The sequence below is a fragment of the Haliotis rubra genome, unplaced genomic scaffold (assembly GCF_003918875.1).
Source record: "Haliotis rubra isolate DU_JTF1 unplaced genomic scaffold, ASM391887v1 Scf249, whole genome shotgun sequence".
Taxonomy (NCBI): Eukaryota; Metazoa; Mollusca; class Gastropoda; order Lepetellida; family Haliotidae; genus Haliotis; species Haliotis rubra.
In genome coordinates this window covers 1,257,457-1,271,620 of record NW_025766547.1, presented here as the reverse complement: position 1 = coordinate 1,271,620, position 14,164 = coordinate 1,257,457, and the positions used below count along the sequence as shown (strand labels likewise).

At 41.1% G+C, this 14,164-nt stretch overlaps 1 protein-coding gene across 1 annotated transcript in view; it reads right to left on the bottom strand.

Annotated features, from left to right (window-relative positions):
• Positions 1–14,164, bottom strand: part of LOC124279272 (neuronal acetylcholine receptor subunit alpha-10-like) — a 143,275-nt gene that overhangs the window by 90,679 nt on the left and 38,432 nt on the right. Inside the window, exon 2 of the mRNA XM_046715096.1 lies at positions 10,146–10,332. Within this exon, the coding sequence (XP_046571052.1) occupies positions 10,146–10,188 (43 nt within the window). The 5' untranslated portion in view covers positions 10,189–10,332. The remainder of the gene's footprint in view (positions 1–10,145; positions 10,333–14,164) is intronic.

Genomic DNA, 14,164 nt, shown 5'->3' with positions numbered 1-14,164 from the left:
CCAACCGTGATATTGCTGGAATATTGCTTAAAAGCGGCGTAAATCCATACTCACTCACTCACTCACTAGTGTACGTTAGAAACATAGTAACACCGCATGAATAATTGCTGGTCTGAACGTTTGGGTCAAGAAGTCATGAAATTGGAAAATGTCCAAAACTTTTCTGTTGGTGAATCTGATTGGGTCTGTCTCCCATAGGTGTGATTCAGTTGACATGTGCATGATATATAGCGAAACAACATCATTAACAAATGATGGACATCGCTACACTTCGTGGAAAGTCATTTATACTTAGAGGCAAAACATGGAATGGAATTGTTTCGTTAGTAGCCTTGTGAGTGAATTTGTGAGCTTGAACGAGTTGGGCCAAATAAGCCAAAAGGAGTTGCCTGCAATGTTCAGCAATGCTGAGTGAGTGAGTGAAATAGTTTTGAAAAACAAAACGTACCAATTAGAGGAATCGCAAGCGACGTCGGTGGTAGCAGTGTCGAAACAACAAGCAACAGCGCTACCATTGCCAGAAGAGAAGTGATTCCAATAGATATTTTCTCTCCAGATTCGTTGGGCACCAGGAGTCCCAGCAGAGCCACCAAGGTGATGATGAGGCAGGGCATCATGAGATACATCAGGAAGAACAGGGGCCGTCGTCTCAGGGTCACTATATACTTTAGTGTATAGTAGGGTTCTGGGCAACATGGGTAACGGGAGGTCTGTCGGTACTTTGTAAATGAGATCAGCTCCCATTCCGCATTGATAACATAATCAGATAAGGATTCTTCACCTTGTTCACCATTTGAGATATTGAGTTGATCGCCATGGTATGTCCACGACTCGAACATCATCTGACACAGTTGTTTATCCATGGGAAAAGATGCGACGTTGATGGTACATGACGTCTTCAAGATGACCTTGTAGGCCACCAATACGTTTCCACTTGACCTCAGAATGGCGTTGGTTAGCCCACTTGACGTTAATTGATTGTTTACTTCCGCTCTGCACCGGAAGTGAATACAAATTACCAATCACTTTCAGTCTATAAATGTAAATACTTAAAGAGGCTTTAAACAATATTCAACATGCTAAATGGATAATAATTTCTCTTATTTCGTGAGTGCGACGTTTCGATACAGATTTTTGTACCTTGTACAAGAAGGATACACGAAGAGGAATGACACACGAAGAGGATTTATATATATATATATATAATATACATAATTTGTGTAGCAAAGAAAACAAACAATGTAATTGGCTAGCCAGTGAACTGATGAAGGAAAGGTGTGGAAGAGAGCTGTTACAAAAGAGAAGATGTTTATACAACAGATTCTGCTTATACAATAGATTGGACATGGTGGATGATGGTCACGGTTGAAAGTTGGCTTTCGTGGTTTTATGTGAATGGCTTCGGTGAGTTTGCGTTTAGTGTAGTTTGAAAGTTGGCAAAAATGGTGATCTCAGACGGTGTCCTCCCAAAAGTTAGACGTCCCAAAACAACAAGGGTAATGGTTGTTTGCACGGTGTCAGCCCGAGCTGTCGACAAATGAAAAATAGGATGTCCCTAACTGTCGACAAAACAAAAAACTCGGAATGTCGACATCGCGTGGTCAACATACCGTGACGGTGTTAATTAATGAAAGAGAATGTTTGCTTAGTGATTGCAAGTGGCCATGGCGGCTACAGCTATGCTCGTATCATGAGTAAATGAATTAAGTAGATTAAAGAGAATGTCGTTTTAACAATTTGCAGGAGAATTAAGGTTGCAAAAACAGATTATTATTTTACGTTATGCGAGTGGAAGGATTACCATTTTTGAGTTTAACATGCAACAACATGAGAAACGGAGAGCTTACAAATTATTTTGTGATATTGGGAGTAGAAGGATTATCGAAATGCTTGTGTAAACGTTTCGCATGTGGGTATATATAATAGATCATGAATATTTTGTTACCACTGTCAAAATGGCAAATGCTATGGTGCGGCCGACCTTCTTGCCGACAGACTTACCGACTTGAATTACACAGACCATGTGTCAGAGTTGCTTCATCTTGGCTGAACATTCAGATTACTTTAGTGCACATATAAACGACTTTTGGCAAGAAGAAATAACTGGACTCATCTTTTATATATTTATTACTTATACACCTGCAGAAATTACTTATTTATATAAAACACACACACACACACACACATATATTGTGTGAGCTTTATGAAATATATAAACAAATAAGCTATATTATGTGACATATGATACATGCATGTTGACGGAATAAATATATTGTCTACTATATATATCACGCTCTGTTTTAATTAGTTTGTTAATTCGAGAACACTGGGAGGGAGTGGGGAATCGAACCCTGGTCTTCGGCGTGACGAGCCAACGCTTTAACCACTAGGCTACCCCGCCCGCACTATAAAAGAACAAGAGATGGTAAGATGGTTATATTGTTATTATTTCATTGCTGAGATCTGTGTGATGTACTCGATGCACTGACAGTGCCATAATCAGTTCCATTAGGCTACACCGCAGTTCCAAAACATGGGTATACAGAATGTCAAATCACAAGAATAAAAATACGAAATGTCTCAGTTCAATATCGTGTATGGCCGCCCCGCGCATTCACCACTGCCAAACACCGTCTCCTCATCGACTGCCTGATGCTTGTGAACACGTGGTTGGGGATTCTGCGCCATTGCTCTTGCAAGGCAGCGCCAAGTTCCTGCAAATTCTGAGGTTGGTTCCTAAGACCACGAAGCCTTCTCCTAAGTGCATCCCAAACGTGCTCTATTGGATTAAGGTCAGGAGACCTCGATGGCCAGTCCATGACGTCGTTTACAGCGTTTTGAAGGAAATTTTGTGTCAACATCGCGGTATCCGGCCGAGCATTATCAGGCTGGAACTGTAGACATGGGCCATGAGCCGCCATGAAAGGAACGAATTCATGGGTGAGCACCTGGTCGCGGTAAGCAGCAGCTGTGAGGTTTCCATGGATGACCAGAAGTCGGGAACGGTTGTTCCCACAGAAAGCACCCAACACCATGCAACTTTAGCCCCCCAATCTGTCGACTTCCTGTACACAACATTGGGCATACCGTTCACGACGTCGTCTCCAGACTCTATGCCTGCCGTCCGCGAATCTGAGGGTAAATCTTGATTCATCGCTAAAGACGACTCGATTCCAGTCTCTCTGGGTCCATCGGAGGTGACGTTGGGCCCACAGCAGACGTTGACGTTGATGAAACGGCGTCAGTATTGGCCCACGTTATGGACGTCGAGAATGGAAATTGGCAGCCCGCAACCTATTTCGAATGGTCGGTGAGGACAGTCGACCTCTAAACATCTCAGCCCTGGTTCGTGTAGCCGGCAGAAATCTGTCACGTAGGTGACGTAGGACGATTTGATGATCTTCTGCTCGTGACGTCACACGTGGACGACCCGACCTTGGGCGATCAGAAGTGGTGCCAGATGGTTGTAGACGACCTCGTAAGTCATACACAGTACGACGGCTGCATACCATTGCTCTTGCGACGTCAATAACTGATCTTCCCGCTTGCAACATGCCAACGGCACATTCACGTTGCACATTTGACAATCGTGGCATTTCAAGTACCGTTAGAACTGTGGTTTAAAAGTGTTTTTTTCAATTCTTGAGGCCAATGCAAACACGTGCATTTGAAGAAAAATTTCGATGCGAAGATCACGTGATCGACTGCACGTGCAAAACCTGATTTGGCACTAACGTCATTTGTACGACGCATGGATGGGTTTGAGTGGGTTTTGCTAACGTTTTTCTAGAGTCGAAAGATAGGGATCCCATTTCGGATACATAAATGTATCATCAGAGAAAAATTATTCATTATTTTTCAAATTATATTTTGTGAAGTTTCTTTTTTGACTCAGTATACATTGGGTAACGTCCACATTCACCATAAACAATTACATTTGGTGTTTGAGGACCAACATTTAAAAACTTCTTACATGCAGTTAAATGTAAATTTATTAATACCCCATACTTCGGCACCATACAAAAGGCTTGGTTGAATTGGGGTATCAAATATATTGAAAAATACAGAATAGTCAACATTATCTATTTTTTTTAAAAGTAGTGTAGTACATTTAGAAATGCCCGTTTACCCCTAGGTGATAAATCTAATATACATTTATTAAATTTACAAGAAGATGAAAAAGGAATACCTAGGTATCCATGTGAATCAACTGTCAAGACACCTTCACCTTTATAAAACCATTTCTCATTTCTCGCTAAGGGTCCACCTCTTCCAGAAAAAAACAATTTCAGTTTTCTCTAGATTAAATGTCAGCATTAGTATTCTGATCAAAGTATTTCTGTACAAATGTGAAAACCATCTCGTTAGTGTATGGGACAGGTTCATTATATCAGTGGGTAAGACCAGGTTGTAAACGCAGTCACGCCTGATTGATTTGTCTGACAATTGGGATGTATGACTTTCGGGACGTCTAACTTTGGGAGTAAACCTCTCAGACCACTCCATTTGGTGATTGGGATTAGCTTTGATGTGGACTGAGATGGCTGATTTGCTGTCGGAATTTGTAAGTGCGATGTTCTTTGACTCGGGTATTGATGGGTCGCGATGTTTCACCTAAGTACCTCTGTCTACAATCACAGTTTATTTTATAGACCACACATTTCGGGTTGTAGTTTACGGTGGGTGGTTTTCTTCCAGTGGCATGGAGAGGGTTGATGAGGCTAGAGGACGCGGGGAAGGTAGTATCCATGCTTGCTTGTTTGCTTTGTCGGCTGATACGATGCGATGGTTTACTAATGTAGGGAATGGATATCTTGATTGGGGCTGTCTCTGGTTCAGGTTTTTTGGTAGGAGGTGACAGGGTAGTATTGATGGTTAGGTTGACTATTTCGGGCGGGTAGTGATTACGTTCTGCAAAGACTTTCTTCAGATGTTGAATTTCATTTTGTATATATACATGGAACTTAATTAAGTACATCCTAGCATATTTTAAGTTACTGACTTTCCTAGTGATAAATCTTGAATCGTAACGATGACTATTACTTGAACTCTTTTCCCTTTCAATATTTTTTACGGGTTTTGCGTCGTCAATCAGTCGTCAAAACACATCTCAACATGCAGTTGAAGCACACAGCCCCCGATTGTCTCAACAACTCTATCGACTCAGTGTGGCTAACTGTATAAACCGCCAAACCTTTTAATAGTTTTACCAGTATCTGTTACAATGGCATGAAGGAGGCTACCAGAAGCAAGAAGATGGCAAATTATTGAAACGCACGACACCGGGATGTCATTCAGGCTATTGGGCGACAGCTTGACATTCATCACGCCGTCATAAGTCGACTTGTTCAAAATCACCGTCAAACCATCAAGGTTAAGGACAAACCAAGGCCATGTCAACCCTGAAAAACGTCTCAGGTTGAGGATCGTGATTTAGCAAGCCTTGTGAGACGTCAGCCTTTCACTACAAATGGCGTCGTGAAGCATCTATGGCTCCTAACAGACGTTTCCTCAATAAGACTGTAAGAAACGGCATTAAGGCACATGGGATGAGGGCAAGAAGGGTGACCAAGCGTCCAGCCTTGACCAATCTTTACAAGAGAGAATCCGAAGACATGCATGAGGAGGAGGGTCAAACCTCTCATCCGTGCACAAGGTTGATATGCACGCTATTAACATTAGCTGTTTGTTGTCTGAAGATCACACAGAACATTTTCAGACTGAGAGACACTCACCTCTCCCATTTTGGAACTCTGCAACCCCATAGTTGTACAGGGATACATTTTATTGACAAACCCTCGTTGACGTTTTCAGGTTATTTTGTAAATTAAAATATTCCAATATTTCAAGATTTTGTTGTCAATGTTTAGTCCAAAATATCAACTTTCTGGAAACAATGACGTTTAAGCTTTCCAGTATACATACTAAAGGTAATGGTTGCTCAGTTTCATGGTTCAGTTTCTGGTGTCCCCCGCCGTGATGTTGCTGGAATATTGCTAAAAGCGGCGTAAAACCAAACTCAGTCAGTCAGTCAGTCATGGCAATATGAAAAGATCGGGGGCTCAATTAAGTTCCATGTGTATATGTTGAAAAGATGTTTTTAGCTCTTCTGATCAATGTAGAGATGACACCGGTCTTAATTTTGGGAGGATGGTTGGAAAGGAATCTAGAAACTGCACACTTTAAACCTACCCGCTGGTACGGTAAAGTTAATGGTACCTTATTCATCCTCCACCCTCATGAAGATCCAATACAGCTCCTCACCCATCTCAACTACCCTACCCACACCCCACATGCCCCCACACACCCCCACTCCCCGCATCAAATTCACCATTGATACAGAGTAGAACAACCAACCTGACGTCCTCGTATCCCGTACCACCTCCAACCAAATCCAGACCACTGTGTACAGAAAACCTACCCATACGGATCAGTGTATCTACTACAACACCAACCATCCTCCCAAAGTTAAGACCGGCGTCATCTCTACATTGACAACGGTGCCAGAATCTGTATCGAAACGTCGCACTCACGAATTAAAGAAGTTGTTAGCTATAACGTTTGTTCAATACAGTACGCACCAACATGTAAAATGACATTCAAAGAAGGCTTTAAAAAATTATTAACTTTGAGCACTGAGGAAAGTATGTATTTAGACATACCCAATATACACCTCAATAGTTACATGCACGCCCACAATTACACACATACACATCCACACACACACACACACACACACACACACACACACACACACACACACACACACACTCAACACACTCCCACTCCCACAAATGCCTACAATGGGTAGTACGAATTATAATTGACAAACATCCCATTCACAGTAGAATAACTAACATTATCTCAAATTATTTTGTTATTCCGCACAGTCTGATAGCGTTAAAACATGTTGTTTTCTTGGATTCAAATGCACGTCCAAGATGAACTATTTCTAAAATACTCTGACCATAACACATGCCATAATTGATATGAGGGGGTACTTACGAGTTTTTTACTGTCAGGTCAGGCGTCCATATGGCGTCAGCTGGGACCCGGATGTCTGTCACATTCTCGAATTTTTCTGGTTGCCATGCTAACGATGCATCCGTCCAGGACTAGGAAAGATGACAAAAGATACCTAAGTTTATGTTTTGCTGAGTTTTGTGGCCTTAAGTCTGGTTTGTTCCCATTTATTTGGATTACTCCTAATTACGAAGCTGGTACGTTGTCATGCACCTGCAATACTGTTCAAAATGGCGTGAAACCCAACTCACTCACTAACGCATACGTACCAAATATAACCAGCAGTTTGTAGTCAGCACTTGCTTTTGTTCGTCCTACAATAATGGAAAAGGGGTTATGACGTCATCAGTTCATAACACTCAAGATTAAAAAAACTACCAACGTAAAGAAAAGACTTATTTTTGATTTATGAAGGCCGAATAATTTCTTAGACCTCAAATAAATTCAGTAACCTCAGTAAGATGTCCCGTCCTGAATTAGATCCGAGGAAATAATAACTACCGTCATGTCATCCGGACACAGCCTTACTGAACAACGTTAACGCAATTATCAGCGTGACGCAATTTTGTTTCAGCTATTCAATATTTAACGTAATCATATCACTATTTCTCTTGAACTGTTCAGTATAGAACCCAAACATATCATCATTTCTCTTGAACTATTCTAAATACAAGGTAAGCAGATCACTTATAAGGTTAGTAGATGAACTAGTCCATTTTTAACGCAAACATGCCACTATTTCTCTTGAACTGATCAACTTCACTATTGTTTACCTTCTATATTACTATTCACTATTTAACGTAAAAAATATCACTACTTTGCTTGATATTTTCAATATATACATATAAACATATCATTATTTCTCTTGAAGTGTTCAGTGTATAATGTAAACACAACGCTATTTCCCTTGAACCTTTAATATACAACGTAAGTGTATAGCTGTGGCGTTTAAGTATGGAAGTGTGCAAATTTATTGAACAAGTAAATATTGCGTTTTTAACTATTGCAGAATACAAGTTTAGTGTGTCAGTGTTGCGTTTAACCCATTCCACTATACAACGTGAACGTTCCCAATGTGGTCAGGTACACTTACGATATCAGATATCTCGACAAGGGTGAGGTACATCATCACATCCAGGGTGGTGTTAGGACCAAAGGGTTCAACACGTTTGTCGTAAGTTCGAAACAAATCCGCAACCAGGCTTTCTTTGGGATTGCAAGCTGCAGAGGCTGACAACAGAAGAAATTGGGGATAAACAGGCGAAGCCATCCAACAGGGCAATATAAAACAGAGACAAAAGACACGAAGCAGTAGGACATCATCAGGGACAGACAGGAGACGTGAAACAACAGGACATCATCAGGGAGAGACAGGAGACGTGAAACAACAGGACATCATCAGGGTTAGACAGGAGACGTGAAACAGCAGGACATCATCAGGGAGAGACAGGAGACGTGAAACAACAGGCGATCATCAGGGGTAGACAGGAGACGTCAAACAACAGGACACCATCAGTGGTAGACAGGGGACGTGAAACAACATAACATCATCACGGTTAGACAGGCGACGTGAAACAACAGGACACCATCAGTGGTAGACAGGAGACGTGAAGCAACAGGACATCATCAGGGAGAGACAGGAGACGTTAAACAACATGACATCATCAGGGACAGACAGGAGACGTGAAACAACAGGACATCATCAGGTGTAGACAGGGGGCGTAAAATAACAGGATATCATCACAGATAGACAGGATACGTGAATCCACAGAAATAGAGCAGAGATGGACAATAGACGGAAAGTTCCAGGACAAAATACTGTCTCAGATTGACACGAGAAGGGAAATATCAAAACCTTAACACAGGGACACAGACGAGACGTGTAGCAACAGCATAACATCAGGTGTAAGGAGATCGGAAACACAGGGATACACAAGACACTTGAAACAACATCATAACATCAGGTGTAAGGAGATCGGAAACACAGGGATACACAAGACACTTGAAACAACATCATAACATCAGGTGTAAGGAGATCGGAAACACAGGAACATACAAGACACTTGAAACAACATCATAACATCCGGTGTAAGGAGACCGGAAGCACAGGAGTATACAAGAGACATGAAACAGCATGGCAGCAGGTGTAAGGAAATCGGAAACACAGGGATTTAGAAGGGACTTGAAGCAACATCATGACATCAGGTGTAAGGAGATCGGAAACAAAACAATATACATGAGAATGAAACAACAGCATAACATCAGGTGTAAGGCGATCGGAAACAAAACAATATACAAGAGAATGAAACAACAGATTAATATCAGGAGTAAGGAGATCGGAAACACAGGAATATACAAGAGAATAAAACAACATCATAATATCACGTGTAAGGAGATCGGAAACACAGGGATATACAAGAGTCATCATGAAACAACAGGGAAAAGGAACTGTGCTGAAAGTGAGAAACAACAGAGCAGTATCAGGCACACAGGGAGATAGAACATAACATTTTGAGATATGGACAGTGAAACAATAGAATAGTATCAGATATTAACAGCAGACGGAAGAGAACATAATTATACAGTTCAAGATATACAGGGGAAACACCAAGACCAGGAGGCGTGACATAACAAAAGTGTTTTATGAATAGACATGGAAACAACAAAACAACAATATGTGAAAGAAGTAGCCGCCTTATATCTCAAACAGTCAAACTACTTCGAACACCAAATGCTCGCTTTCACCAGTGACCAATCAGTGATTCCCTTTACACTGCCAGGATCCAATTAAGGTTTTTCAGAAGCCACGATTCCTGTAGCAAACATACCTGCATAAGTCTCTATGGTAAAAAATAAAAGTTTTAAATGACAATTTCCAAAAACATAATACGTAACAGACTGGGGTTGTACCGTCCGCTTATCTGCAATTACCTCTTCGAAGTATAGAATTACTATACATCCATGGGCTAAGCATTCAGTACAGCCTTGGAGCAAGGCTATGTATCATACTATATTTGGCGAACATTCAGAAATCGTTCAGTGTCTTTGACCAAGCTAATTAATCCTGGTATGACTTACTATTCAAAGCGATACCTCCACACACTCTGAAAGGTTGTCCTTACCTAGCATCCATCCAATGAAGAGAAGCACCGTCTTCACATCCATCTCCGGGAACTCAGCAACACAAGCCTATGGTCGAAGCTGTGTACAGCACTGAACGAACATGAAACTATTCCAGCTATCAGTTTTGATCAGCAGATTACTTGCCAGGTTCCAGCACAGATAGATGCGGCCGCTGTCGGATTCATTCTGCGGCAGGGCACTGACACGGTGGTATTTAGGCAGTATTGCTGAATTATTCATTATCGGCCCAATGATAAACATTAATTTCTATAGCCTATCGTAATGTGGTTGTAAATAGCAAAGACCGAAACGACAGGGCGTTGACAGTACATTATCTGACTAATGACTGTGATATTATCAACTTGTGAATAACTGCATAATGTATCACATGGCTTTATAAAGTAATTCACCAACTGACTGTGTGGCGGTGATAAGCGTAGCCTGAAAAAGTGGATGTTATTAGGGATGTAGTCTGTGACCCACATTGTTTTCCCTACTGCCTAACCCTCCCTGCAAAGCTAAAGCCTGGAATGAAGCAGGTCTAGATTTGTCTCCCAACTCACTTGGGTTGCTTTTGAATTTAAATACGTCTATTTGTTACTCTCAAACTTACATATATTCAGGGGCTAAGCGTTATTCTAAAAAGGATGAAACGAGCCACTCCACGAATAGCTCCTTTTCAGACTACTGAACATCTGCCTAGCCCTCCCTGCAAAGCTAAAGCCTGGAATGAAGCAGGTCTAGATTTATCTCCCAACTCACTTGGGTTCCTTTTGAATTTAAATGCGTCTATTTGTTACTCTCAAACTTACATATATTCAGGGGCTAAGCGTTATTCTAAAAAGGATGAAACGAGCCACTCCACGAATAGCTCCTTTTCAGACTACTGAACATCTGCCTAGCCCTCCCTGCAAAGCTAAAGCCTGGAATGAAGCAGGTCTAGATTTGTCTCCCAATTCAGTTGGGTTCCTTTGAATTTAAATAGATATATTTGTTACTCTCAAACTTACATATATTCAGGGGCTAAGCGTTATTCTAAAAAGGATGAAACGAGCCACTCCACGAATAGCTCCTTTTCGCAAAAGCTCCTTTTCAGACTACTGAACATCTGCCTAGCCCTCCTGCAAAGCTAGCCTGGAATGAAGCAGGTCTAGATTTGTCTCCCAATTCAGTTGGGTTCCTTTGAATTTAAATAGATATATTTGTTACTCTCAAACTTACATATATTCAGGGGCTAAGCGTTATTCTAAAAAGGATGAAACGAGCCACTCCACGAATAGCTCCTTTTCAGACTACTGAACATCTGCCTAGCCCTCCCTGCAAAGCTAAAGTCTGGAATGAAGCAGGTCTAGATTTATCTCCCAACTCACTTGGGTTCCTTTTGAATTTAAATACGTCTATTTGTTACTCTCAAACTTACATATATTCAGGGGCTAAGCGTTATTCTAAAAAGGATGAAACGAGCCACTCCACGAATAGCTCCTTTTCAGACTACTGAACATCTGCCTAGCCCTCCCTGCAAAGCTAAAGCCTGGAATGAAGCAGGTCTAGATTTATCTCCCAACTCACTTGGGTTCCTTTGAATTTAAATACGTCTATTTGTTACTATCAAACTTTATATATTCCGGGGCTAAGCGTTATTCTAAAAAAGGATGAAACGAGCCACTCCACGAATAGCTCCCTTTCAGACTTCTGCACATCTGTAGTTCATAGGAATGATAATAATCTATTACAACAGAACTCGGTAAATCTGGACACATGCCTTCTGTCACAAAGTGATATTAGCTCGTCGACTGTCTGTAAACTTGACTGAATAGAACAAAGTTACGACCCACAACGAGCTAAGAACGCTTTGTGAAACGGACCCGTCAGTAATAGCTTTCAATGGCACCACCGGGTACTGGAATTTGCTTGACCTTTTGCCGTATGCAACTTTGTCACGAGGACTCCTCCCAGAGGGATTTCGGGGAGTTCAATGTTAGCACATACATATTACATGACGAAAAAAGAGCCTAAACCTATTGTCAAAATAAGCACATCAGTTCAGAATAGATGGAAACAAGATGTCTATCAAGGGAATGTTATCATGGACTACTAGTAAATGTGCGCATAAACGTAATATGCAGCTGAAGAGTGATAAGAGGCTAAACAGGCAATAGAGAATATGGCCTAGAGCTGGTTGAACAACTATATTATGTTGGTTGCATTTGAATTACTTGAAATATATTGACAATCACTATACCAGCTGTGTAGGTGGCGGTAATTATAAGGTCCAGCAGGGAATACATTCACTGAACATGTACTGATGACTGCTATCTCTACAAGCCATGTAGACTAACTAGACTATATTGCAGGGAGGGCTAGGCATTACGGAAAATAATTTGGTTCAGGGACTGTGAGACACACTACATTGTTGAGAGTGCAAGCCAGTAGGGAAATCCAAGCTCCTTACAGCGAAACGGCAGATGGTAAACACGGTCATTTATGTGGTGTTTCTAATATAAGTTCTAGAGTGTTATAATATAATCATTGATATCATACAAACATGTTTTATTTACAATAGCATATGATGACTCGAAGTCATATCATATGGTGTTTAAGTCTAAACTGGCAAGGTTTTTTTATTGCTATTTAGAAATCGGGAGAATTTGATGTCAGGATATTTTCATTTTGGGTGCATTCAACGATGATTAGCACCACTTCCCCGTGCTCAATAAACACATAATGAGTTTAATCACGTCAAATACATCAATGTTTCAGTTTCACCACGGTGTTGGAGGCAATGTTTCAGTTTCACCACGGTGTTGGAAGCAATGATTCAGTTTCACCATGGTGTTGTGGGCAATGCTTCAGTTTCACCAAGCTGTTTGGGACAATGTTTTAGTTTCACCAAGGTGTTAGAGACAATGTTTCAGTTTCACCACTGTGGTAGAGATATTGTTTCAGTTTCACCATGGCATAAGAGACAATGTTTTAGTTTCACAACGGTGTTGGAGACAATGCTTCAGTTTCACCATGGTGTTGGAGGCAATGTTTCAGTTTCACCACGGTGTTGGAGGCAATGCTTCAGTTTCACCATGGTGTTGTGGGCAATGCTTCAGTTCCACCAAGCTGTTTGGGACAATGTTTTAGTTTCACCAAGGTGTTAGAGACAATGTTTCAGTTTCACCACTGTGGTAGAGGTATTGTTTCAGTTTCACCATGGCATAAGAGACAATGTTTTAGTTTCACAACGGTGTTGGAGACAATGCTTCAGTTTCACCATGGTGTTGGAGGCAATGTTTCAGTTTCACCACGGTGTTGGAGGCAATGCTTCAGTTTCACCATGGTGTTGTGGGCAATGCTTCAGTTCCACCAAGCTGTTTGGGATAATGTTTTAGTTTCACCAAGGTGTTAGAGACAATGTTTCAGTTTCACCACTGTGGTAGAGATATTGTTTCAGTTTCACCATGGTCTAAGAGACAATGTTTTAGTTTTTCACCACGGTGTTATAGACAATGTTTCAGTTTCACCATGGTGTTGGAGACAATGCTTCAGTTTCACCACGGTGTTGGAGACAATGTTTCAGTTTCACAATAGTGTTTGAGACAATGTATCAGTTTCACCACGGTGTTGGAAACAATGATTCAGTTTCACTAAGGTGTTAGATATATCGTTTCGGGTTCACCATGGTGTTGGAGGGAATGTTTCAGTTTCACCATGGTGTTAGAGACAATGTTTCAGGTTCACCATGGTGTTGGAGGCAATGTTTTAGTTTCACCACGGTGTTGGAGACAATGTTTCAGTTTCACCACTGTGTTAGAGACATTGTTTTATTTTCACCATGGTGTTAGAGACAATGTTTCAGTTTCACCACTGTGTTAGAGACATTGTTTTATTTTCATCATAGTGTTAGAGACAATGTTTCAGTTTCACCACGGTGTTAGAGACAATGTTTCAGTTTCACCATGGCGTTTGGAGACAATGTTTCAGTTTCACCACTGTGTTAGAAACATTGTTTTATTTTCATCATAGTGTT